The sequence below is a fragment of the Perca fluviatilis genome, chromosome 10, assembly GCF_010015445.1.
Source record: "Perca fluviatilis chromosome 10, GENO_Pfluv_1.0, whole genome shotgun sequence".
NCBI lineage: Eukaryota > Metazoa > Chordata > Actinopteri > Perciformes > Percidae > Perca > Perca fluviatilis.
Window position 1 is genome coordinate 4,704,503 of NC_053121.1, and position 27,234 is coordinate 4,731,736.

Below are 27,234 nucleotides of genomic sequence, written 5' to 3' on the forward strand. Positions count from 1 at the left end.
TGTTGATGGGAACAACGTGCAGATCAAAATGTAAAATATTACAATTCAGAAACACCAAACATTGGTGGCCCAGATCGATTAGTGTTGATGTTAAAAATCACAACTATAATCAGCCCAACAACTGTAACTGTTTACGCACGCACGCACTCATTTTCTCATGAGGAGGCAGCACAGTGAGAGCAACCAGGCAGGAGGCGAGATGAGAGAGGGAGCGCGCCAGCACAGAGAGCCAGAGCTGTAAAGTGCAGTCAGGTGAGAAGGGGAAAATTGAAAATCTTGTCATGAGTCAGAAAGCTGACAAGATACTAGAGTAGCTACTCTATAAGCCTTTAAGCTGTGATGTATGACAGGGCTCAAAGTGTGAATGCGTCTGTGTGTGTGTGAAATAGATGGAGGGAATGACAAATCTCACTATACTCAATCAGTCAGCTAATATTCGGGTACAGAGACGCAGAGAATCAGAGAAAAGCTGTGAGACAGAGATGGATGGAGAGCCTGAAAACAAACACCTCAGTCTTAATATTTGCCTATTTGTGTTTCATTTGCTTTGCAGATAAACCTTAGAAACCCTCTATACTCCCTTCCAAAGAAATATTTCTGCATTATATAGTTGGCCATGGAGGATAGCAGGGTGTTGAAACCTGTGTGTCAAGTATGTCGACATCAGAGAAGTCATTAGGAGTTTCCAAGAATTCAAGTCAGCAGTTTCAACACATCAGTCCTAACCCAGCTATATGTGTTAATATTGTTATCGTGATTATTATTTTGTAGCGTCGTGTGGGTCTAACATCCCCAGTAAGTCTGTTTCCCTCTTTGGTTATAATGGGGTGACTGACGCTGGGCTGAGCTGAACTAGATGACATGAGAACAGTTCTCTGTTTCATCACTGTATCAGTAGCTAAAGCATTTTAGTTGGCAAGTAATGCAAACAGAGTTAGCTAACTAATCAAAAGATGATGGTACCGCGAATGCTCATTTCCTTCTGACATCAGGAGAGGCGTTCCATATTTTAAAGTGCTCATATTATGCTTATTTTCAGGTTCATAATTATATTTAGAGGTTGTACCAGAATAGGTTTACATGGTTTAATTTTCAAGTGTTTTCTGTTGGAGATGGTAAGTCCCTTTGGGGGGGGACTCTGGGCTTTATCACTTTGTTAACCTATAACATGCACCAAAAAAAATATAACACAAAGGAAAGGGGGGAAAAGCCAAGAAGCATAATATGAGCACTTTAAGGGAGGCTGGGCTAACCCTGAAATGTGTCTGACAATATGAAGAATGACTTGGGGTGTTGGTGGGCACAGTATCCTTGGGAACACCTTATGTGTAAATGGGTGTACATGGTGCGTTTTTCCAAAAATATACCATGGTCTGGGTAAATATTGATCAGATGCAGGGTGTCCATTAAAAAGTGATAAATAAATAATATAAGTGATTAAAGAGTGGGGACTAGAGCTGGGCGATATGGGGAAAAACAAATACCACGATATTTTTGACATAATACATTGATATTGCGGCGATATTGTAGGGTTGACTGATGGTGCTCTCACAATTTTTTTTAAACAATGAGATTTATAATAATCATCAGTAATGTGGACAATATAATGGCTAAGTGTGTAAAGGCAAATAATAGAACAGCTAGAACAGTCTGGTAAGTTCAGAAAATTACATCACTTTACTCTAATTCAGCCTTTAAAAAGGAGAATTCCGGTCGATTTCAACACGTAGCTATGTTGTTTGTTGTCACGTAGTGCTGTCAGTCGGTGTTGTAGTCTGTAGACGGTCCCTAAGCAGTCTTGCCGTCTCACCACCAGAACTAAACAGAGGTATGAATTAGCACAACTTTTATGCATTTCTTTCACATCTACTGCAGCCATATCCACTGTGTTCACTCGGAAGGAATCAGCTGACATGGCAAGGCACTTGTAATGACATCTCGAACATGTTAAGAGGCTAAAAGCACGTTTAAAACCTGCCCCATTTGAGCCGCCTGGGTGTGAAAGCTAGAGTAGCATAACTTGTTGTAGGCAAAACTGATTATTTCCGTTTTCTCGCAACTGACAGCCCTACGTGACAACAAACATATGTATACTGTAACTACGTGTTGAAATCGACCGGAATTCTCCTTTAAAACCAGGAAAAGACAACACTTGTGTCATATTGTGATATTACAATTTCCAAAATATAAGACAATATCTAGCCTCATATATCGATATAATATCGATATATTGCCCAGCGCTAGTGAGGACCCCTACTAAGTAGTTCCGGTGAAACTGTTTACCATTCTAAATGAATGCGCTACATTAAAGGGGTGATAGAATGCAAAACCGATTTTACCCTGTCATAGTTGAATAACGACAGTTCGGTGGGTAAATAGGACATACATAGAAGCTCAAAGTCCCACTGACACCCCTTTACTATGAAAATCTCATATTTTGAAACTGCCGCTGAAAACGGGCGAATCCCAACAAAGCTGAGTTGCTTACGCAAGCGTCTCAAAATCCGGAACCTTAAGAGAACAGTCACGCCCCAACATTTACATAGGCTACACAACTGACCTGAGATCAGGTAGTCTTCTGAATCTAGCTAGGTCAGCAGATCTCTGCTATTCCATTACAAAATTCACTTCTGAAACTTTTTGTGCGCGAAATCAACCATATAAAGCTCAAATATGGGCCGCTTTACGAAAAGGATGGCTAATTGCAAATTTTCTCCAACTGTGTGTCGGAGTTTAGTGCGGTGTTGGTGCTGCCTGGGTTGCCACAACGCCACCCTGACCGCGCAGTGTCAGCGAAGCGTACGCCCGCAATCTTTTACCGCAGCCCGCAGGTTCCAGTTAATCTTATAATGGGTATGTGTGTTGAGTTATTTAAACAAACAATCGGGTAAATAAAGCCTCTTGTCCGCGAGTCTCATTGATAGAGCCGCGGTGAGATGGAGTCCATCAATGAGAGCTAGCTAGCCTCCTCCTAACTCTGACATTCACAAAAATACATTCAATTGATATCCGAAAAGTGTTAGCTAAGCTTTGTAAGACCTTGAGGAACCTGTAATATTCATGCCGTGACGAAATTCAAACTGTAAATATACTTTTAGTTATGTGAAAGTGAGCAAGCTGCAATATTTCCCCATTGTAATGAATGGGACATATAGCAAGCAGCTGCTCGTCCTACAAAGACGCCTCGCGTTCATAAAAATGCCTTAAAATCAAATCGGACACAACGGTTAGTTTTATAAGACATTGGGGAATTATGTTGTATAAGTGGCGTGACGAAATTCAAACTGTAAATATAATTTAGTTATGGCGACAGTGTAGCTAGCTAGCTGCGGTATTTCCCCATTGTAATGAATGGGACATATAGCAAGCAGCTGCTGGTCCTACAAAGACGCCTCGCGTTCATAAAAATGCCTTAAAATCAAATCGGACACAATGGTTAGCTTTATAAGACATTGGGGAATTATGTTATATAAGTGGCGTGACGAAATTCAAACTGTAAATATAATTTAGTTATGGCGAAAGTGTAGCTAGCTAGCTGCGGTATTTCCCCATTGTAATGAATGGGACATATAGCAAGCAGCTGCTGGTCCTACAAAGAACCTTCCAGCGTTCATAAAAATGCCTTAAAATCAAATCGGACACAACGGTTAGCTTTATAAGACATTGGGGAATTATGTTATATAAGTGGCGTGTCGAAATTCAAACTGTAAATATAATTTAGTTATGGCGACAGTGTAGCTAGCTAGCTGCGGTATTTCCCCATTGTAATGAATGGGACATATAGCAAGCAGCTGCTCGTCCCACAAAAGGCATCCGCGTTCATTAAAATGCCTTAAAATCAAAGTGGCGTGCGACGAATTCAAAACCGTAAATATATTAGTTATGCCGGCAGCTGGCCGCGGAGCCCCGGTAGTGCAGTATCCACAAAGGGTGACTTTGCCCTGGGTATGGAGCGCCAGCAGGCTGCCGCTTTCTCGTCGAACTGTGTGGAGCTCCTAAAGTCCGACCGTCTTACCAAATTTCCAATTAGCCATACATTTTTGTAAAACGGCCCATATTTCAGCTTTATATAGTTGATTTCTCGCTTAAAAAAGTCTCAGAAGTGAACTTGGTAATGAAACATTGCAGTGTCTGGAATATGAGATTCTGTCGCTTCTCTAATGTATGTGTATTGGGGATTCGCTCAACCAATCAGCGCGCGTCTCTAATATGTGCGTATGGCAAGTCGCTCAACCAATCAGCGCGCAGCTCATCTAAATATTCATGACCATACCATATTTGGAAGAAAAGCTCTTGTTACAAATAGGGCCAAAACACAGGGATGCATAAGGGCCAATAAAATATCAACCAGGCCATTTTCAGCCCAACCAATGTTACATACCCCATTAGGAGACCATAAGGAACAGTGTGAAATACCCTATATAATCATTCTATCACCCCTTTAAATGAAAAATAATAATATTGGGAATGACATTTCCAGGTATTAGTCAGACAATCACACAGGAGGGAAAAACACAAGACAGTAGGGCTGGGCAATATATCGATATTATATCGATATCGTGATATGAGACTAGATATCGTCTTAGATTTTGGATATCGTAATATCGTGATGTGACATAAGTGTTGTCTTTTACTGGTTTTAAAAGCTGCATTACAATAAAGTGATGTACTTTTCTGAACTTACCAGCATGTTCTAGCTGTTCTATTATTTGCCTTTTCCCCACTTAGACATTATGTCCACCTTACTGATGGTTATTTATCTAAAATCTAAGTGTGAAGATATTTTGTTAAAGCACCAATTTTCAACCCTAGAATATCGCCACAATATCGATCGAGGTATTTGGTCAAGAATATTGTGATATCTGATTTAGTCCATATCGCCCAGCCCTACAAGACAGGAGGCAAAACAAGACATGACATGGGAGAACAGAGAGACTACAAAATAAAACTAGGAAACTAAGCATGAAACATACACCACAAGGTAAAACACAGAACACACGAGACGTAAAACAACAAGGAAAAACTACAACAGAAACCCACAATCGTGACACTAGTGGAATGTTATGACATGCCTAACAAAGTTTACTGAAAATGTTGCTGAACCAGCAGTCGTGAAACAGACCCCTTGTCAGATAGCAACATAGCGTATATATATATATTATTCTCATATTTATTACGCTTTTAAATTGGATGGAAGATGTACTTTGTCAGGCTCACAGACCTCTATTCTTTCCCGGCCTTGATTCTGTCCCCAAGTAGTGGACATTGTCTCCGTAATTGCAAAAAATTGTGGCATTCAAGCAGACACTGGCCTGACTGTGACAAATAAGGAAATGGCCTTCCTGTCCCTTCAGACTTGATGGTGTCTGCTGGCTGTGCTGCCACCGCTACTTACTAATGTGAAATGTTCCGACTCTCAACTGAGCTTCTTACAATATGCAGCGGCGCACGCGCACGCGCACGCGCACACACACACACACACACACACACACACACACACACACACACACACACACACACACACACACACACACACAGGGCTTTCTGCTCTCCACCAGAGTTAATTGGAGAAAGCTTGTTCACTTTTTGACACTGAGGTCCAATGAATGACAACACACAGGCTCCTGCACACACACACAGGCTCCTGCACACACACACACAGGCTCCTGCACACACACACACACAGGCTCCTGCACACACACACAGGCTCCTGCACACACACACACAAATTTATGATGCTGTGAAGTGCTAGGAATCAAACGCATACACAAATACATTCCGATTTCTGTCCGTCGCTTGTCCTTGGACCGACTAACACACACACACACACACACACACACACACACACACAGGATACGTCAGCACTACAATAGTGTGCCAGTGAAAAGGTTACTATAATATATCCATACATATGCTAATTAGATATGAGAGGCATTCATAATGCAGACAGCAAGGGGACAAATGAGAGAAAACACTTTGAGTGTATCTCTCTGCTTGTCTCCAACTTTCTGTTTCACCCCGCTCTCTGTGCAACATCATCTGTCTGTCTCTCTCCCCTCCCGCTTCTGTGTCTTTCTATCTGTCCCCTACAGAACAGTCTGTCACTGGATTAACCCTACATATGTGTGTACTTTGTGCTTGGATGGAGTGCATTACTGATCAGCACTCTCAAAACTGCACATAGGAATGGTGCTATTTAAAGGCTGCATATATGTATGTATGTATGTATGTATGTATGTATGTATGTGTGTGTGTGTGTGTGTGTGTGTGTGTGTGGTGTGTGTGTGTGTGTGTGTGTGTGTGTGTGTGTGTGTTGGGTGTGTGGTGTGTGTGTGTGTGTTGTTTCTGAGTGTGCACATTTAGCTAAAGAAACAACCCATTTTTCCCAGTCCATTCACATGGACCCTTCACTGGCTGGCACTACAGGGTCAAAAGAGCTGGAATGGTTTGACATTATATGGAGTATAATGCTGCTAAAAGCTCAATGATAACTCATTCTGTCCTACTGTCATATGAAAAGAACTGAGAAATGAAGTGCCCCCACCGTGTTTGTGTAACTGTCAGCTAAAAACAATATATATATATATATATATATATATATATATATATATATATATATATATATATATATATATATATATATATATATATATATATTTACCAGTATGACTCAGGGCGGAACCAAAAAAAATAAATACCCTGATGTATGTACAGTATGCATATGTATCAGTTGTATACACAATAGTCTATATCCACGATGTTCCACTTCCGGGATTGCTCCAGTGCCGCAGGAAATTCCGCCGGATGCGTGTCTTTTGGCCGATTTTGTCTGTTGCCTTCCGCATTCTTTGTGTTGGAATTTTAAAGTGCTCATATTGTGCTTTTTGGCTTTTGCCCTTTCCTTTATTATGTATATCTTTTGGTGCACATTATAGGTTTACAAAGCGAAAAAGCCCAAAGTCCACCCCAAAGGGACTTACCATCTCCAACAGAAAACACTGTTCACAAACTGCTCCAAACAGCTCTATAGTCGAGCCTTTACTTCCGTGACGAATGTGCGTCACTTTGTAACACACATTATAATGCTCGCCTAGCTGCTAGCATGGCACGCCCTCATACTCCGCTTCGGACTGGCTAGTAGTCCTTAGCTAGCTACTGAGCATGTGCGACTCCCAACAAAGATGGAACAGAAGTGAGATGCCTCACTCTGTAGCTAAAAGAGAGAGCTCAACACACAGGGTGAAAAGAGGAGCTGCAGCAATGTGCAGTACAACGCCGACGAACACAGTGTAACCAGTAACATAGCTCAAACACGGCGTTCGTTGTTCGACTGGTCATGACTGTTATACCGAACGGTACTGTCTTTATAAAGTCTTTTTAATAAACGTTCTCAATGCTCCGGTTTACATGTAGGGACCCTCATTATGCTACAGTGGAAGTGCGGTGCTATTTTGAGCCTTGTTAGTGGTATAGAAATAGCGATTTCTTTTTACTTTACCCGTGCCCTGACGACTAGCATTATAAGCTAATTAGCAGTTTGCGCTAAAACTGGTCACATTCGATTAGCATGAAAACATATCCCAGAGAACGGTCGACTCGGTACCCATGTGTTATTAACCCCTAGGTTCATTTTATGCTGGAATTGTCCTTTAAAAATTGAAATAATTTTTTTTTTTAATTTATTAAAAAATTAAATCATGATTTAATCAGGTTCAAACATGAATCCTTAAACCAGTCTGGGTATCTCAGCCTCTGCTGCATTGATTTTTGATTCTCTCTTTTTTTTCCCTAACTTCATGTAAGGGCAATACTGAATCCCTGGTGGACTTTTAATGATAGTTCTGGCATTTAGAAAGTACAGTAAGAAGGCCAGCCACTTCTGAGAATATTCTAACTAGTAGACTCCCCCCCCATATTTTCACTGCTCTGGGTCACACAGACACACACTCACGGGTAATCGGCACAAAGCATAGCTCCAAACCTCATGGGGGGCTACTTTCCTCTTCGTTCTCTCGTTTTCATCTGTCTCTCTACCTCTCCCTTCCTCCACTCCTCTCTGTGCCTTTCACCTCTGCCTTCCTTCCTTTTGCCCTATCTCACTCTCTCACTTTCCTCTCTCTCCTTCCTCTCCTTCCCCCCCCCTTTGTCTGTCTCCTATTCCCTTTGCTTTTACATCTGACAAGCACAAACACAGCTCTACAACTCAACAGTGTTGGAGGAGGTTTCCTCTCTTCCCCCCCTCAAACCCCCCACACAGCATTGCTTAGCTTTGGAACAAAGACTTTTATTTCAAAAAGAAGATACAATTCATTAAAATTGTTCTACTTCTGAATAACGTGTAACATTGTAATACTTTGTTTAACTGAGCTCTTCATTTCTTAATATGAAGGAGAAACGGAAGATTTTTTTTAACCGTCTAGTTTAATCGTTTTGGCAATTGTTTTTTCAAAAGACAACCCTGCAGGAGGGGTTGTGCCGTAGTCACTCAAGGGAAGGGGTTTGTTTGTTTGCAACTGCAAGTAGGACCACGCCCACACGTACCAAAACGATCCAACCAAAGACTCAACACGCTACTTCATATGTCAGGCCTATAGGTGGCGCTGTTTCTGCTACAGAAATTCACCAACAAAACGGAGAGGAAGAGGCGCATAAAGCTTGCACGCTGTATACAAACAGACAGTAGAAGAAGAAACCAAACACAAGCTAGCTAGCTATATGCTACCTCCGATGCTACAGTGCCGTGTCGTTGTGGGCATTAGGACGGATGCGTGTTTATGTTGTTGTTGTTATGAGACGTCGTCGCGGGGTTAGAGGTCGAAGGCTAGAGGCCGAGGGGTGTGGCACGAAGCCGCGAGGGCGGTGCCAGGTTTCAGAAGAAGTGCGTCTTCAGGCAGTGCGTTGACAGGATTCGTTTGGACGATCGGCCAAAAACGATGCAAAACATCTTCTCCGCGTGGATGAAACCCTAGGTCCGTCCATCCCATCCATCTTCGTCCGCTTATCCGGTATCAGGTCGCGGGGGGGGGGGAGCAGCTCCAGCAGGGGACCCCAAACTTCCCTTTCCCGAGCCACATTAACCAGCTCCGACTGGGGGATCCCGAGGCGTTCCTAGGCCAGGTTGGTGATATAATCCCTCCACCTAGCCCAGGGTCTTCCCCGAGGCCTCCTCCCAGCTGGACGTGCTGGGGAGGCGCCCAGGGGCCATCCTTACCAGATGCCCGAACCGCCTCAACTCAGCAGCTCTACTCCGAGCTCCCCACGGATGACTGAGCTCTGAGCTTCTCACCCTATCTCTAGCCAAGTTTCCATCCACTTGTCAATCGAATTATCTGAAGTTCGGTAAAAAAAATCATGCGAATAAAGCTGGTGAAAGTGTGTTTCGATCCAACAGCTTTAAAGCGAATAAAAACCTGTGCGTACTGACGTCACACGCTGTTTTGCGATTAAATTGGTATATTGAATTGATTTGAGACATTTTAAGGTGTTTCCATTCATTTTCGCACTGAATCGCACAACATTCAAAGTTTTGTTAGACAAAAGTAGTTGTTGTTAATATAAGAGGCCAAGGAAGCTCCGATGGGCCTTTGGCCGAGGATCTGATCCAGCTCATCAAAAAGGTGGAACTTGCCTTTTATTTTCCCTCCGGCACCGCTGCGAGACAACTGTCTATTTTGAGACATGTATCGCTGTCTGAGCGCCTTCCATTTACTCCGCAGGACATCCCACGGCTTGTCGTAACCTTTGTTGGTCATTTCCTTCGCGAGTTCCTGATAAATTATGGCATTTCTTAGATTTTTGCTATTTAAAATAGCAGTTATATTTTGCTCGTAAATTAAATTCAAGAAGTCTCTTGTCTCCTCGTTCGTCCACCTACATCTGTCTTTGTTGACGCCTGTCATGTGTGCAAACAGAGCAGAAATACTGGGCGGAAATGAACTCAAACTTCTTCTTCTTCGTTTTGTGGCGGGTCGCAACCATAAAATGACCTAAAACTTAATCGCAATTCATTAATTTATTCGGCAAATAACGTTTCCATCAGCGTTAATCGCATAAGCCGTATATAGATCAAGAGAAAATCCGATGAGACCGAACGCATTTCCTTTGAGTTGATATTCATGAAATTCTATCGAATTTTACTGTTTCCATAAGGCATTTTTCATTCAATATCACTTAATTCTATGGTTGCTCCCTCTTAGTCGATTAGTCGACTAATTGGTCGTTTTGGTCTTAGTCAACTTAGATTAATTTAGTCGATTAGTCATGTTTGATGCTTTTTTCATGCTGAATGACTTATTTCCAATAAACGTACGAGTAGGGCTGGGCAATATATCGATATTATATCGATATCGTGATATGAGACTAGATATCGTCTTAGATTTTGGATATCGTCATATCGTGATATGACATAATTGTTGTCTTTTCCTGGTTTTAAAGGCTGCATTATAGTAAAGGGATGTACTTTTCTGAACTTACCAGCCTGTTCTAGCTGTTCTATTATTTGCCTTTTCCACACTTAGACATTATGTCCACATTACAGATGATTATTTATCTAAAATCTAAGTGTGAAGATATTTTGTTAAAGCACCAATTGTCAACGCTAGAATATCGCCGCAATATCGATATCGTGGCATTTGGTCAAGAATATCGTGATATCTGATTTTCTCCATATTGCCCAGCCCTACGTACGAGCACATCTCTGGTAAACACAAGAATTAAAGTGGTGCTTTTGCGTGACTCTTTGCGGAGAAACTCAGATTTACAGATCTGTCGATTAAATCAACTAATCGATTAGTCGATACAACTGAATGAGTGTTAGTCGACTAAGAATTTCTTTAATCGAGCAAAGTCCTACTTAATTCGGATAAAAACGTGTGGATGGAAACATAGCTTCTAAGGGAGACGCCAGCCACCCTGCTGAGGAAACCCATTTCGGCCGCTTGTACCCTGGATCTCGTTCTTTCGGTCAGGACCCAGCCTTCGGTGTGGGTAGAAATGAACGGAAACTGACCGGTAGGTCGAGTGCCTTCTGGCCCCTAGGTGTTGGCCTAAATCTTTGTTTGGATATATATTTACACTTCGGTCAGCAGATCAGTGAACATCAGTAAAAAAAAAACGATAATGATATGTGGGTCACAGATAGGGAAGTGACGCTACTGAAACTAGAAAGGTTTGAGGAAGTGTAAGTGATTCACTCTGGGAATTGAATTACAGACCGCTGGTTTGATGGCTGTGTGCACAGTCCATGAAGTTTCAACATGGTGGCACCAAGTGTGGGAGCAATGCTCTAGAGCAAATTTTGGGAGGCCTTGGTGTTTCACAAACTTGACTCAAATACACACAGAAAGCAGTTCTTCAACTCCTTACCAACAAATTAATTTTAAATATATGTTCAGATTATTATTTTTTTTTCCTACATGCTATTAAAACATGATTTAACCATGCAGGTCGGTTTATGTCGCATGGTCTACGGTCTGACCAAACTAAATATTTCAACTAGTTTAATTTATTAATAGTGTCTGTAAGATTGTCCTGGAACTAGTCACTATTACAGCTTTCATCAGAGCAGCACAGTGGTACATCAGCAGTCAGCGTGGCGCTACGCTTTAGTGGAGTTTGACACCTTTTGACATTGTAACAGAAACATACACCGCACACACACACACACACACACACACACACACACACACACACACACACACACACACACACACAAGCAGTTTGCAAGGAAGGGAAGTTCCTTCTGCAAACAGGGAAACGCCCTGTGTGTTGTGTGTGTGTGTGTGTGTGTGTGTGCCAGTGTGCGTGCGTGTGTATGACGTAAGTGACAGGAGCATGCACAGTGTATAAGCAGAATAAGAACTTAATAAACTGTATGTTTATTTGAAAATAATGTAACAGCTTCAATTACTACACTGTTTGTCCGCACTCTTAAATTGTCTGGGGTTTCTTTGTCCCGGGGGAACAAAACTCCTGCAGACATACCGTACTACTGCCATGTGACTATTACTGCACATAATACATCCTTTAAAACCAATGTGTGTGTGTTTTTGTGTGTGTGTGTCTCTCTCTCTCTCTCATTTGTCCCCTTGCTGTCTGCATTATGAATGTCTCTCATATCTAATTAACATATGTATGGATATATTATAGTAACCTTTTCACTGGCACACTATTGTTGTGCTGACGTATCCTGACACTGTGTGCGCGCGTGTGTGTGTGTGTGTGTCTGTGTGTGTGTGCGTGCACGTGTGCATGTGTGTTGGTCGGTCCGAGGACAAGCAACAGACAGAAATCAGAATGTATTTGTGTATGCGTTTGAGTCCTAGCAGTTCACAGCGTCATACATGTGTGTGTGTGTGTGTGTGTGTGTGTGTGTGTGTGTGTGTGTGTGTGTGTGTGTGTGTGTGTGTGTGTGTGTGTGTGTGCGCGTGCAGGAGCCTGTGTGTGTCATTCATTGGACCTCAGTGTCAAAAAGTGAACAAGCTTTCTCCAATTAACTATGTGTGTCTGTGTGTGTGTGTGTGTTTTTTGTTCAGTAATGATTTCGTCTTTGCGTGCATGTGTTTTTGACCCCAAAAAGGAAGAGGTTAAAAATGAAGTGAAATCTGAGCGTGGTAATTGAGAGTTCCCCAAGAGTCGAAATGAGAGGAGAAAAGAAGGTGATTGTGACTGTCTTGTCGAGGCCGGACCGCTTCCCTTTTTGAACCCAGGAACTTCTCCCAGGTACTTTCTGGGAGGGACTAAGGAACTTTACTTGCATATATATATATATATAAACTGCCCAGTTGGACTGGGTAATATATATAAACTGGTTCCAAGTTCTTGTCCTCAGAATCTCCCTGCTACCATGGCGCTGCTTTGCAGCCTGCCAGAAACTATACAGGGTGGAGTTTGCAGCACTGAATGTCACGGGCAGGACAAACACAACTTTCATTACTGATACATACATGCTATAGCGCACAAATAACCGAAACAAAACTCTTATTATATCCTCTCCCCTGTGGGTGCGGCCTTTCTGCGTGCTCTAAATCAGCACTTCTTTGTTCAAACATCTATTCAAACGTCACCCACAGACAACAGTGCAAAGATTTTTTTTTTAGATTATACCTGCAAACTCAGGTCTGAAAAACCACCACCCCAGAAGAAAGAAAAATAAAGGGAAAACTTTTTCCCGGTGCTAAAACGATACTTTTAAAACGGTGCCTGAACAGACTTTTTTTTTTTTTAAAGACAAAACAACAGTCAGCAACATTAAAGGGGTATGCCACCGTTTGTTGAAATAGGGCGCTTATCACAGGGAGGCCGGGAGGTCGTCGGTTCAATCCCCAGACCGACAGGATAAAATCTGGGTGAGGAAAGTGAAAGAACAGCGCTTGTCCCTCCCTCATTACCACCACTGAGGTGCCCTTGAGCAAGGCCCTTAACCCCAACGGCTCCAGTGGAGCTGCTCAGTGGCCAGCAGATCAGACTGTGGTTGTACTGGGCAGCTTCCAGGTATGAATGTGGAACTGTGTGAATGTGATCAGGGCGTTCCTGCAAAAGAGAGGCTGCCTCTCAGTGAACCTCCCCTGAATAAATAAAAGTTAAATAAAAAATAAAAAAAAATCACGGTCTCCCCTAGCTGTAGATAGCCAATGTATTGTTTTAGTCCAGTGCAACACCAGCAGCGCCACCGCTAGTTAGCTTAGCGTAGTGAATGGAATCCTATGTTGCCGGTTAGCATGTTGTGAGTAAAAGTGAGCCAACAAAAGACAAAAAAAACAACCTAATTACTTGCACTGAGACACCTATCTACAGCCAGGGTAGACTGTGATAAGCCCTATTTCAACAAACGGTGGCGTATGCCTTTAAAGAACGGCTTGTGTATTGCTAAGGCCACCGGGTCAAAATTAAATGATTTATTAAAAATGTAATAACTTATTTCCCCAGTAAATTCCTGTTAAACGACAGAAACAACCATTGGATGGGAAAAGGGTATTTTACAAACACTTTGACTTGAGTTTCAAGCATAGACTGTATACAGTCTATGGTTTCACGTGAACGCAACATCTGTGTTGTTTTTCAGACAACGGCAGCAGCAGACCGTTGTTGGAATCCTCTCCAGTGAAATACAGACACACTTTTACACCGGTTAGCGGTCAGCATTTTCACCGTGTTTACTCCAGCTGCTAGCTAACGGTAGGCTAACGTTACCTGCTGTCGAGTGTAGCGTTAACTAGCGTCCCGTGCGGCGATGTTTCAGTTCCCTCTAAAGTCCGTTTTCGGAGCATCAGAGAGAAGCGAAGGCATTTAAGTGGCACCTTATAAGGCACCGAAATCCGCGTTGCTATTCGGTCCGGTAGATAACGGTCGTTAGGGCACCGGTGCCATATGAGCACCGGGTCTCGGACTCCCCCCCCAAAATAAAAACTCTTCGGATCTACACGATTCACGTGGATGACATTTTCCCATTCAAAACGGCGATTTTCGCCGAAAAAAGCGATTAGTTTGCAGGTATGTAAGATGTGGAGGTAACGCAAAAAAAAAAAAAATCACGTGCCCTGAAGATTCTTTGAGTTCCTGAGTAGTTCCTGACTTTTTCAGTTCCTGGGGCAATTTAGCTAAAAGGGCCTGATTGTTTTCTCCAGCCCTCTCTACTCTCCATATGACTCTCTATTACTTCTAATTGTGCCTGTCTTAGCATGTCAGAAAGATCCTGTCTGCTGGCCAGAAGGCTGTTCCGCTGAATTAAATTGGAAAACGAGGCTAATGGGGATCACTCCCCCCACCCCGTGTCGGCTCCCACTGACACCGAGGGTTCGGTTGACATCATACAGTATCCGACTACTAACTGGCAATTAGTGGATCAAAACATGATTCGTGACATTTAACTCTCTGATGCTAGACACCGGTCAGCCTCTAAGGCTTCAATTTAGAGCAGAACTAATTGGCAACAGAAGCTTAGTAGTGGAACTATAAACCATTTCAGTAAACAACAGACAGTGGGGCAGCGTTGTTTACAGCAGGGACTACGACAAACTGCACATTACTGTGCACAAATGAACATATTGCTCCATCTACCCCCTACGCCTCTTCACCCTTAAACTCTCGCTCTTTCAAAGTCCCACTGCATGTTCCACACTCTGTCCTTCCTCCCCTGCCCTCTGTCCCTAGTTTGGCTCTTCTAGAGATTAGGGCTGCGCTATTAATCAAATTTTAATCGCGATTGCGATTTTGACTTAGCCTGACGTCATCATACTCAGATTCTAGTCAGAATAGGAGTCTGATACTGCTCCGCTGGGCTGTGATTGTGGGGCGCGTTTCGACCGAACCAGGAAAGAAAATGCCTCTGCGCTCAACTGGATAGACCTACAACCAATCAGAGCAACGGAGACAGACGTCACAGAAGCTGCGAGTCAAAGGCAGCCTTCGACAGAGCAAAGGCAGAGGGGGCAGTTTCCGTGTCGTGCGGACGGATGTGGCAATGTGTATACATACGTACGTGATCGCGGTGGGCGGGGCTATGTTCGGCTGGCATCCAGGCTAATTTGGACGCTTATCGATCACAAAAACAACGTAATCGAGAAAAACAACTATTTTGCACATTACGTTTTGCAAGTAAACTCTCTTTGTCTTGTGTTTCGAATGAAAAAGTTCAAACAGACTACAGGTCTTGTAGTCTTTTGACCATCTAGGTTAGGGGTGTCAAACATACGGCCCGTGGGCCAGAACCGGCCCGCCAAAGGATCCAATCAGGCCCACTGGATGACTTTGCAAAGTGTGAAAATTGCACAGAAGTAATTAATTCCAATTCCGAATTTACCACTTTAATCTCAGAGAATATCCAAGTTCTTTTTCCGTAAATTTACGACTTTAATCTTAAAAATTAGATTAGAAATTAGAGTTTTTTTCTCGGAATATTACACCTCTCCCGAGTCCGTAACATTATATTATTTTTTTTCCCCTACAAAAGCCTTAGAACGCTGTCGTAGCAGAAGCAACTTGTACCCCTGATCTAGGCACAGTATAGGTCAATTTTATGTTGGCCTGATGCTGATGTGCCTAGTTCTTGTCTCACTAAACACTTGTACACTGCAGATTATAAATACATTTTAGGTTATAATTTTTTTGATAGTGACACATACACATCAGGATTGTAGCTAACTTTCCTCTGTTGTCCTCGGTTTACTTTCTCATTTTGTAGCTTGCACTCAATGTACAAATCAGCAATACAGAGGTTTACACTGTGTATTTAGATCAGGTTACATTGCTGAATGCTAAAAATGCAATGTACTGAAAATACAACAGACGTATAAATAAACAGAGGACAATCCCAGAGGCTTTGTCAGCATCTCCCGCACCCACGTCAATCCACAACTAAGTGTTTTCTTAAGGGGCCGTGTGTTTGTTTGTGCGTAGCATAAGTCATTGTTGTACGTGCCCGCTTCGATTCCTGTCCTGGTTTCCCATAATGGGACTCACTTTACGGCCCCACACACACACACACACACACACACACACACACACACACACACACACACACACACACACACACACACACACACACACACAGATCTCATTAAGTGGCGTATGTATGACATGCCAATTCGTATGCCATTTTGGCGTGTTATGAAGACGCATAATCGCTTTTTAGCGTGTTTATCAACGCCGTTTGTCCTCCATTGACCTACATTACGTGTGAATAATCGCTGTAGCGAGCAGTATGAAAGGACGGAAGTCCTCAGAGGGACGTTGGTTGGGGTGGCGGATGGGTGCCGGGGCCGCATGCCGCGTGTGGCGTTTATCAACAGTTTTTTTTTTTAATAAAAGCCTTCCCCAATGTTTTTTTTTCCTAAACCCAAATGGGTGTGACGTTGGTCACCGTCAGGTTTTTGTGGCGATGCCACGTGGTGTGTAGGTTTACATCCGCTGTATACAGCGTAGACATACACGCGGATAGCTCAAAATGCGTACAGATAACACGCCATTTGGCTTTAGGAAAGTGGCGTGTATGTTTATGCAAAGTCATGACGCCATGTTGCACACTTAGAAAGTTTCTGTATGTGGACATGCAGAAACAGATCTGCATAGTCCACATTAAGGGTCCATTTGATTGCCTGTTTTTGTTTGTTTTGTGTAGCATTGCACACTATCATTACCACTTTGCCATAGATACTGTAGCAATTTCCATTTCCATGTCATTTCATTCATTACTTTACGAAATGAAAATGCTCTCAGATAAAACACCTTTTCAATTGGTCTGTAGTCTATATTGCCTTGTTCGTGGGACCTAAAAGCAGCCTGTGTAAAGGCCAACACAGGCCTTACTATCCTGTGCATCTCTTGCAACATTTCCTCTTTCAAGAAATCAAGTGGCAATTGAGGCACACACCCACCGTCTCATTCACAGAGAACCATCCAATGGACCTCATTCATTCATAAACCCTAAACTTTTAACCTATCTCTTAATTCATAGTCTTACCTTATAACACATTTTTGGGTGACAACCAAAGTCACTTTTTTCCTAAAATGCTCCGGTCAGCCGCTCTCTCTCCCCTCTGAGGCTGAAAAACTGGAACATGAAAACCGCACTCACGCGGGTCCCGTGAAATATGACAGCTACAGTTTATTGGAAAATAGCGTTGGGCACACTGACTTTGATGAATTTACGGTTTATCAGACCCCAGATGAGAGAAGAAGCTAACGTTAGCAAACACTGTGGTCCCTCTGCCTCTGACGCCCCGCTGGTGGCTGTAGGACACGCTGTGTTAAAAAAAAAAAAACTTTACTGTTTAAAACGCTTTCCAGGTTAGTGGGGATGCATGTGTGTGTTTTGAGAAATATCTTTATACTGCATTAAGGCTATATTTATTTTATTTTTATTTGTTATTTATATATTATGTTATTGCCATTACCTGTTTTCATACATACAGAAGTTTAGTTTGCTAAATATATCAACTTTTTTTGGATATTGGATGTGAAAAGAAGGAAATGGTTCTTCCATAACATTGTACTTTAAATGTGTGTTAATTTCCCACACCAGGAGTAATTTATAGTTCTATTTTATAGCGATCGATTATCTGTTCAAAAAATGTTCTATGTTCTATGCAAAATGTAAAAAAAATTTCTATTAAAGAAAAGATAGAAAATAAATATTTGTGTGTGCTGTAAAGTGGTTAGAAAAAATGAAATCGGTATCGGCTGGTCAAACTCAATGAAAAATCGGAATCGGCCTAGAAAATTGTAATCGGTGCATCTCTAGCCCAAGAGGATTTCTTTTTTAATGCTCAAAACTAAGTGTTCTGCATATGCAGAAACACACAGGTTGTGGTATTGCAAAAGCACATACACATGACTTGCACTGAGGGCACAACCATCTGCACAGACCTAAATAAGACTGAACACCTCCTGTGACCACAAACCACTCATACACAAACAGATATTGCGATAAGGAAGTGAGCCCCACCCAGGGCCTTTAAAAGATGCTGCAGATGCTGGTGTGTGTGTGTGTGTGTGTGTGTGTGTGTGTGTGTGTGTGTGTGTGTGTGTGTGTGTGTGTGTGTGTGTGTTTTCTGTTTGTAAGGGCTACAGGATATTTCAGTCAACTGAGAATTTCTTCTTTTTTCTCCTCACTAACTGGAAATAGCTATAGTTTGTCTGGTTTTACCAGAAATGACGTGTTAGATACTGTACATCATCTTCCATGCATGCAACAAACAACTATTCAAATTCAAAAGCTGGGACAGAAATGCATCATGGGAGTGCTCACCTTGTACACCTGACCGTAGGTTCCATTGCCAACCACCTCCACCAACTCAAAGATACCTGCTGGATCCTAGAAGGAAAAAAAAGAAACACGGTCAAGAAGAAGAAAAGAGGATCGTATTGGAGTGATGCTAAGTCAAATAAAGAGAACAAAGCTAATCAGACAGCAGTACAAGTGAATATAACAGCACACTAACAAACAGTATAGAAAATTGCATTTTTCAGCAAATTCACAATGCAACAGGTTCATGCCGAACACAACTATGATAAACAACTTGATATACTCGGTAGTACTGCGGGCAAATGGAGAACAATGCAGTGTTATACTGGGATGGAGACTTGGGAAATGGGAATGTAAATGTGCATAGCATTGTGAGCTACAAAGATCAAAGTACGGGTTGAAAATCGTTGAAAATGTCATTTTAAAAGGTCTTCACGGACTATAGAAATATTATCACCTAAAAGATGTATAAAATCCTATTACATTACATGACAATAAACATACTTGAAGCATACAGACACACTGTCATTTCCTATAGGGATACTAATAGTGTTACAGAAATATTGTACTATGACCAACGAAAGAAGACAAAGACAGTTAAACTAGCATAAGAACACTAAACACTAGGGGTGTAAGAAAAAAATCGATACACTTGAGTATCGCAATATTTTTTTTTTTCTTCAAAAAATGCAATATCGATTTATTATTTTTTTTTTTTAACGTTCAAAAATATTCACGTAAGAATATGGTAACGCTAAGACGCACCACTAGTGTCCTTGCCTAACAGTGCCTAACAGTGCCTAGCAGTGCCTAGACTTTTTGCTAGAAGCTAACAACGTAGCTACGGCTGAACTTTGCCCTACTTTAGCATATACAAATTTGCTCACTAAGAACCTGTGAACCACAATCCCAAACTGGCAGTTAGATTTTCTGTGTACCTAAAGTAATCTTCTTTGACTTTTATGAACATCATGTCTTTTTTTTTGTTTTTTTATATATTAGTTTTTCTAAAATTATACTTAAAAAAAATCCCAATATATCGCCTTACGCACAGCATCGAAATATATTGCAATATAGTGAATCGTAACCCACGTATCGTGATACGTATCGTATCGCCAGATTCTTACCCAATACACAGCCCTACTAAACACTAGCTGTCAAGTTTTACAATTGTGTGAATTGGGTTAAAACAATGATGTGCCATGAACAAGAATGCATTTTTTTCTAGATTTTTTTCTGTCAACAAACACACAAAGTTTATCTTAGTAGGGTTTCACTTGCTGCATGCCAACTTTTCAGCAAAGGCAGCCAAAGAAACATCCTGTGTGTAAACACTGCAGCTTGTAAAGTTACACCAAACAGGACACAGTGCAGACAGAAAGCACAATGTTACATGGTAACGTTGTAAGACATTGACGTTAAACACACCGAGTTAGGACACGATAAAACGTTTTCTTTTCTTTAAAAAGTGCATAAAGCACGAGCCGACCGTTAGACAAGGGGGAGAAAAAAATCAAGTGGTGTTTTTGCTGGAAACTTAACGTTACCGTTAAGTTTCAAGCAACACCCACCACATCCTCCAATGTTTGCTCAAACATTTCATTAAAGAAGCAAGGCAACACTTTTAAACTTACTCTTAAAGCAGCGAGGTCTATACTGTCCAAACTTCGAGTGGTGTTTTCTCTCGACATTGCTGTCAACAACTTTTTGTCAGCGTGTTGATATTTGTAGACAAGACATGGACGGTCACAGTTTCTCCTCTACAAACTAACGGGTTTTCCTCTTGTCGGGTTCATTCTGAAGTTTAGCTAGCAGCAGCGTCAAGCTAGTTAGCGTTAAACACATGGCTTCCGGACAGCCCTTTCAGAATAATTGCTTTTACTAGTAAAGTAAAGTCTTAGATTTGCGCTTTAATTTCTACTTTAACGGTAAGGAATAGGAAGTACCATGAATATAATATTATATAACTATTATATTAGAACAGGATTACCTGTAATTAAAATAAATTAAATGTAGGCCTTACGTTAGATTCTAGAAAAATCGAAATACACTAGCCTATTTGTGTTTGGAAGTTGCGCTAGCCTTTTGGAAGTTTCCTACACGTTATAATCTATTGTATTAATTCGGTTTTTTTACACTGCCTCAGGCCCAAATCTTACACGACATCAAATGCCTAATTGTGAAAATAGCAACATCGTCTCCGGTTGCATTAACGTTGTTTCACTTGACGCTACTGATTTTTGCTCCTGGGAAGTGATTTTTCTTTTCTTTAGGCGACGCTGCTATGTTGACATCCAGTAAAGGCCCAGAAAAAAACGACAAGGAAGAACTTTTGCTTCGCTACAACGTGCTTATACAGTCCATGTGCAGCTAACTTAAAATAAATTAAACAAATGTAGTAAGGTTACACAATCTCTCCACGTGTATCTTTGTGTGTTCGTGCGCGCGCGAGTGTGTGTGTTTTTATGGGGAGAAGTTCACAGTCCAAATTCTCAGAGAACCCCTCAGTAATCATCCACTTTGCAAATACCTTTTAAATATAAGTGATAAGTAAATAAACAACAAAGGTAAGATTGTTCAATACTAAATTTAGAAAAGAAAATAGCACACACAATCACAAGTAGCCTACACACATCCTCTTACAGAGACTAAACACGCTGACCTGGCTTTCATTCTCACTTTACATTCAACCCAGGGCCCTTTCTGGGCGTTTTACAGGTGCATGTCTCATTGCTGTTCCAGTATCCCCTTAATGTTGCTGTACATGCATTTTACTACTAAAATACTACTATTTTACTACTAAAATACTACTACCCCTTCACCATACCTAGAAATTGGCATGGTTTTATATCAGTTAGCCTAATAGCTGGTTTGATTTGCATTGAGAGATGATTTTATGGAAAGTACCCCATGCCAATCTCTAGGTATGGTGAAGAGTATGTGATGATGTGGGGGCTATTTTAATTCCAAAGGCCAAGGGAACTTTATCAGGATGCATAGTATCCTGGATCCATGAAATAACCATCCATGAAAATAAATATCTGCCTGCTTCTATGGGAATTTAACATAGGGGTGTGTATACTTATGCCCCCTGTATTTTAAGGAAGAACATTTATTTATTTGCGATACATTATTCATTCACAAAGAAAATTGGTGTCCTTTAAAGGTTTGATTTTTTTCAATTAAGGCATTAAGATCAATTTCCAAAAGATGATTTTTTTATTCCTCTTTTTAGTCAACTTTAGCATGGGTTCCTAAACTCATGAGCAGCACTGTAATCGTAAGCTCTATAATAGAACCTGTGTAATTAATAATGTGAATTATTGCTGAACTCGATGTAGGCCTATGTGTCCCAGGGCCATATTAAACATGCTGGCTCACTGGTTAATGTTAATCAGGCTATACCTGTGCCTCCGGCTCTGAGTCCCATTGTAACCACAGTAGAGTACTGATTGACAGTGTTATTTTTGTCAGGACAGCACACAAATCACAGAATGTGAAATTTGAGAAAGTTAAGTGTCTTGCAATGTAGCAAAAATGGGATTTCTTCTGGCTAAATATAACACCTGTTGTGTCCCATCTTTCTGTAATGTGCAGGCTTGACAGTGAGGTTGCTGGCATGTGAGCCAATGTGAGACTTCATGCAGGTGGAAGTGGGGCTTGCTAGCCAGGCTTTGGCTGAATGAAGATGTTGTTCCTAACTCAAGGCAGATTCTCCAGTATATTTGAGCAACCTTGTGTGCTGGCTACTTAACAACTGTCACTAACGCATTATTATGGATCCCACGTAACTTCTAGGCAAGTCCCGCCCCAGGAAACAGCTCGATTGAGCTATGACTATGGTTAACTGCTCCTCAGATCTCTGCAGGGTAAATCCAGACAGCTAGCTAGACTATCTGTCCAATCTGAGTTTTCTGTTGCACGATTAAAACAACTTTTGAACGTACACGTTCCACCAAAACAAGTTCCTTACCGAGGCTATTTTGCAGAGACACCGCAGCTCTATCCGGTACTTAGCTCCGCCCAAGACGACTGTGATTGGTTTAAAGAAATGACAATAAACTCTGGTTTATAGAGCTTTGCCCAAACCCATTGGGTAGTCGGGTTTCGATCTTAATTTCTATCATTTTACACAGGCTCGGGCCGTGCTCGGGCTCGCACTCCGGGTTGCACGGTAAATGAGCAGTCAGGTGATGCGTTTCGATGAGCGTGAAAATATATGCTGAGGAGGTGAAACTGGGCTGGCATCTGGAGGACTTATTTTATTTCTTTGTTCTAACTTCCAAGTGGCCTATAGATAATAAATGATGTTAAAACTGACTCATTCTTGACAAAAAGCAAAAGAGCTGTGTGCGTTCGCACATTTTAATAAAGTCGGGCTGTAAACAGGTTTGGGCTTTTAAAAAGCTGTCAATCAAAATGTACTTGTTGGGCTCGGGCCGAATTCAGTCGGGCTCTGGCCTTGTCGGGCCTAACTTTTAAGGCCCGATTACAGTTCTAAACCAGAGCCCGTTTTTCTCCCATCCCGGATTGCTGTGTGGACTAGCCAGACCTCTGGCAAAGCGAGACTACTAACAGCTATATCTTTACATGACACATTTGATAGAAACATTGATTGACCCAATGCTCATCACCAGTACACCAGTACCGTTAGCTAAATAAACAAATTACCCTGCCCTGCCAATTCAAGTAAAACTACCACTTGACTTACATATTTTTTTGTTTTCACCCATAAGTAATTGATTTTGATTGTTTTATACTGACAAAAAGCAAAAGTTTGGGCTTGAGAGTGGGATTTTGCAGTTGCTAATAAGCTAGCTAATGTCACTTTTAGCTGTTTTGTGTTGTGTAACTTCAGACTATCAGCACATCTAATGTAACATGTAACCAGGGTTGGCATGGTTACTTTAATGCATTTAGACACAAATCCTAATTACCTGTTAAAAAATGTAGTCAGTAACATAATCCAAGTATCACAATATTAAAGTAATGTAACTTGATTTCCTTCCGTTACTTTTTGATTACCTCAGTACCAGATATGGGCAAAACTTGCACTGTACTGCAATTTAGCGGAATACAGTAAAAAAAAATTGGATCATAACTACATAACGCCATTCCATGTATTCCGTTACTCCCTTAGCCTGCATGTAACCCTAATATAAAAATAATAATATAATAATATAACCCAATCACACCGTCATGTTATATTAACCTTGACTGATGTGTGCTCCTTAGTTGCTATCAGAAAATGTGATGGACCTAAAGAATATGTTTTGTGAGAAAACGACGGTTAATATTAGCAATACACAAATGAAACCTAATTAAGGGCAGTGATGGTCCAGTAACAGATTTATGTTCACAATTTGGTGTAGAACACTTGGAACTTCCTTTATTGTTTCCATCAGAGAAAAAAGGTCACGGTTTTGAAAGCGAAAATATGTTACTAGAAAAATAATTGTCATATTTCACCTTGCATGGAAACACCTCTTCCCCCCAGCCCACCTATACCTTTACACATGCTTGCAGGAAAGAGCCTGGCCGATATCAAAGGTGGACATACAGAAGGTGGAGGTGTAATGATATTCCAGTGTCCCTGGAACACAACCTAAATACCTACCTACAAATGAATACATTTTGTTGTGTATTCACACCATGTCCCTATTACTTAACAATATATTTTTTAGCTTTAGCTATGTCATTATGTTTTTAAGTGTAAAATATATTAAAAAGATGGAGCTTGACATTCCATTCTCCTGACCGAACCAGTGAGTCACAGTCAGCATGGTGAAATCAGGGTCATTATGTGGTGGGACACAGTCACTGTGTGTGTGTGTGTGTGTGTGTGTGTGTGTGTGTGTGTGTGTGTGTGTGTGTGTGTGTGTGTGTGTGTGTGTGTGTGTGTGTTTGTGTGTGTGGGGAGAAACAGAAAGCGCAAGACTATGTGGGAGTTGTGTGTGTTAGTGTGAGTGTAGGAGAATGAGAGAACGATGGCAAGTGACTCTCTTGCACCCTCTGTATGTGTGTGTTAGTGTGTGTATGTGAATGTGACGAATTAAGAGCGAGAGAGGATGCGGCTGTGAATGTGTAGTGTGTGTGTGTGTGTGTGTGTGTGTGTGTGTGTGTGTGAGAGTGAGAGAGAGAGAGAGAGAGAGAGAGAGTGTTTGTGTCACAGTGAAGAATGGTCTCTCTGTGGTCTCACACAGTGGCCCTGTTCACACCAGGGTCAGCTGCCTACACACACACTCACACACACACACACACACACACACACACACACACCACACACTCACATTTCTGGACTTGTATCCAACCTAAACAAGACAGCATTCTGAGAAACAATTGAATAAGAAAAATCCAGAGTCATAGAGGCTGATTGTCTGTCTGTCTCTCACCATATCTCCATAACTTATTTACGTGTGTGTGTGTGTGTGTGTGTGTGTGTGTGTGTGAGTGCCTTTTTGTATATTTTCGAATAAGGTATTTTGAGGAAGTTGACATTCCACTTATCTACACCGTTTCCTGAGTGCGCTTGCTTGCATTCACGTACACACACACACACACACACACAGACACACACACACACACACACACGGATAAACATCTATACAGCAGTATAATAAGAGTGTCAGATAATAAGTTCCTCAGAATCAAAGAGAAAGGAGTTTCTTATTTTGCTGGCAAAGCAAACTTTACTTTGTTCTTTATTCTAACTTATAAAATAGTTAATATACAAGTAATTTAAGACATTATGAAGGCCAGTCACAATGCAAAAAAAACATACAAACTATTCCGTTATCACTGTGACGTCATGCTAACACAAAAATAGCTTTCGGTTAGACACATTTTAGCAGTAACTGTAATGATTAAAGATATATAATCAAACATGGTGGTCCAACCCATCTGATGTTTCTGCTGTGCTTATTTTCTGTACTGGGTTGCTGTGCTAGCATCTATGATCAGTGTTGTAGTCAAGACCACCTAAACCCGAGACCAAGTCATCACCAAGACCAGAGTGTATCGAGACCAAATCAAGACCAAGACTTTGAGGGGTTGAGACCGGGACAAGACCAAGACCAGACCAGTGCCAGACAGCCAGCACTTCTTTTCTCTCCGATCTTCACTTTCTTGGGAGTGTGTTTTAAGGGGGGCGGGGAGAGGGGGTTAATAGTCACAGATTTCAAATTAGAAATGAGTTATTGGTTGCATTTGAAGCAGGACGTTTTACATCCAATCACAGTTATGATGTAACACATAAATCAGACAATGCACAGGCAATTTTGTGATATCCCTGCAGTTGTGGTCTTGACAGGTCTTAAAATAGAATCCTGAGTCCATTTTATCCGAGACGAGACATTCAAAAAGTGGTCTTGAGACCGGTCTTAAGACCAAGACCGATCTTGAGTACTACACCGCTGTCTTTGATAAACCAAATCTAGTGTTACACGAGTCTGTGGCCCAACAGTTAAATTAAGTCTCCAACCTAGCGCGTTAGTGAACGTGTTGACATATGAAAGCATAAAACATGCATTTTAGATCAATGAGATGAGAGTATATGAAATTGTTCCATGCCCCTGTTTGCTCAGCGCCGTTAAATTTTATGTACAGGACGCTGCCAGGGGTTTTCTACCTGGAAGTTATTGTAAACAAACATTGTGATTGGGTCTGTAGAAGACAGTACTCACTAAAAGGCGACAGCAAAAAGAAAAGTAATTTAAAAATCAAATGTCTGACAAGAGACTGAACATATCTCCGATCCTTAGGAAGGCCGATCCTGCAACTGGGAACACGGGAGCTAAACTTTGTGTGGACTGTAATGTTGAATGTAATAATACTAATAATGCTTTTGATTTATAGGCGTCTTTCAAAGCACTGAAGGACACCTTACAGGCACAATTAAAAACAAGCAGTGGGGGCTAGGTAGTGAAGGTCCTTAAAGGTGAGAAGCACAAACTTGAAATTGACATTTATCTGTATTTAACAGGAAGCCAATAAAGATGCTGAAGAACAGGAATGATGTGATCTATAGAGGGAGTCCTGGTAATAATATGGACAGCTGAATTCTGGACCAATTAAAGTTTGAGAGGAAGCCAGAGAGGATAGAATTACAGTAGTCAATATGTAGGTCAGTAGGTAAAACTCATAAAACTAGCTTTCTGTCATATTTACTGAAACTGACCCTATGTTCCAGTAGAACTACATGAAGCAGGTAACAATAAAAAAAAATCCGTCTCCTCTGGCACCACCTCCAGCCTGTAGTGCGATTTGCAAAAACCCACCGCTCCCTGTTCAAATGCACCAATCAGGGCCGGGTGGGGGTCTAACTGTGTGTCAATCACTGCACATGCATGCACGCATTCATTCTCCCTTGTGGGGGGAGGGGCTCAGGAGACTGTTTTGGGCTTTAGCGTGATAAAAGCATGCAGACGGAGTAACATTGTTGCTTCAAAAGACAATGTGCTGTCGAGGATGGCACCCAGACTCTTGACCTGAGG

At 41.5% G+C, this 27,234-nt stretch overlaps 1 protein-coding gene across 4 annotated transcripts in view; it reads right to left on the reverse strand.

Annotated features, from left to right (window-relative positions):
* si:zfos-2326c3.2 (mitogen-activated protein kinase kinase kinase kinase 4) overlaps positions 1–20,556 on the reverse strand; it is a 101,485-nt gene extending 80,929 nt beyond the window's left edge. For 3 of the 4 annotated variants that reach the window (XM_039812906.1, XM_039812907.1, XM_039812905.1), the window contains exons 1-2: positions 20,377–20,549; positions 18,746–18,811 (exon numbers count right to left, since the gene is read on the reverse strand). In XM_039812906.1, the coding sequence (XP_039668840.1) occupies positions 18,746–18,811; positions 20,377–20,433 (123 nt within the window). In that variant the 5' untranslated portion in view covers positions 20,434–20,549. Of the gene's footprint in view, positions 1–18,745; positions 18,812–20,376 lie in introns of all 4 variants that reach the window. The other variant, XM_039812908.1, reaches the window with a different exon arrangement.
* Positions 20,557–27,234: the final 6,678 nt, after the last annotated feature.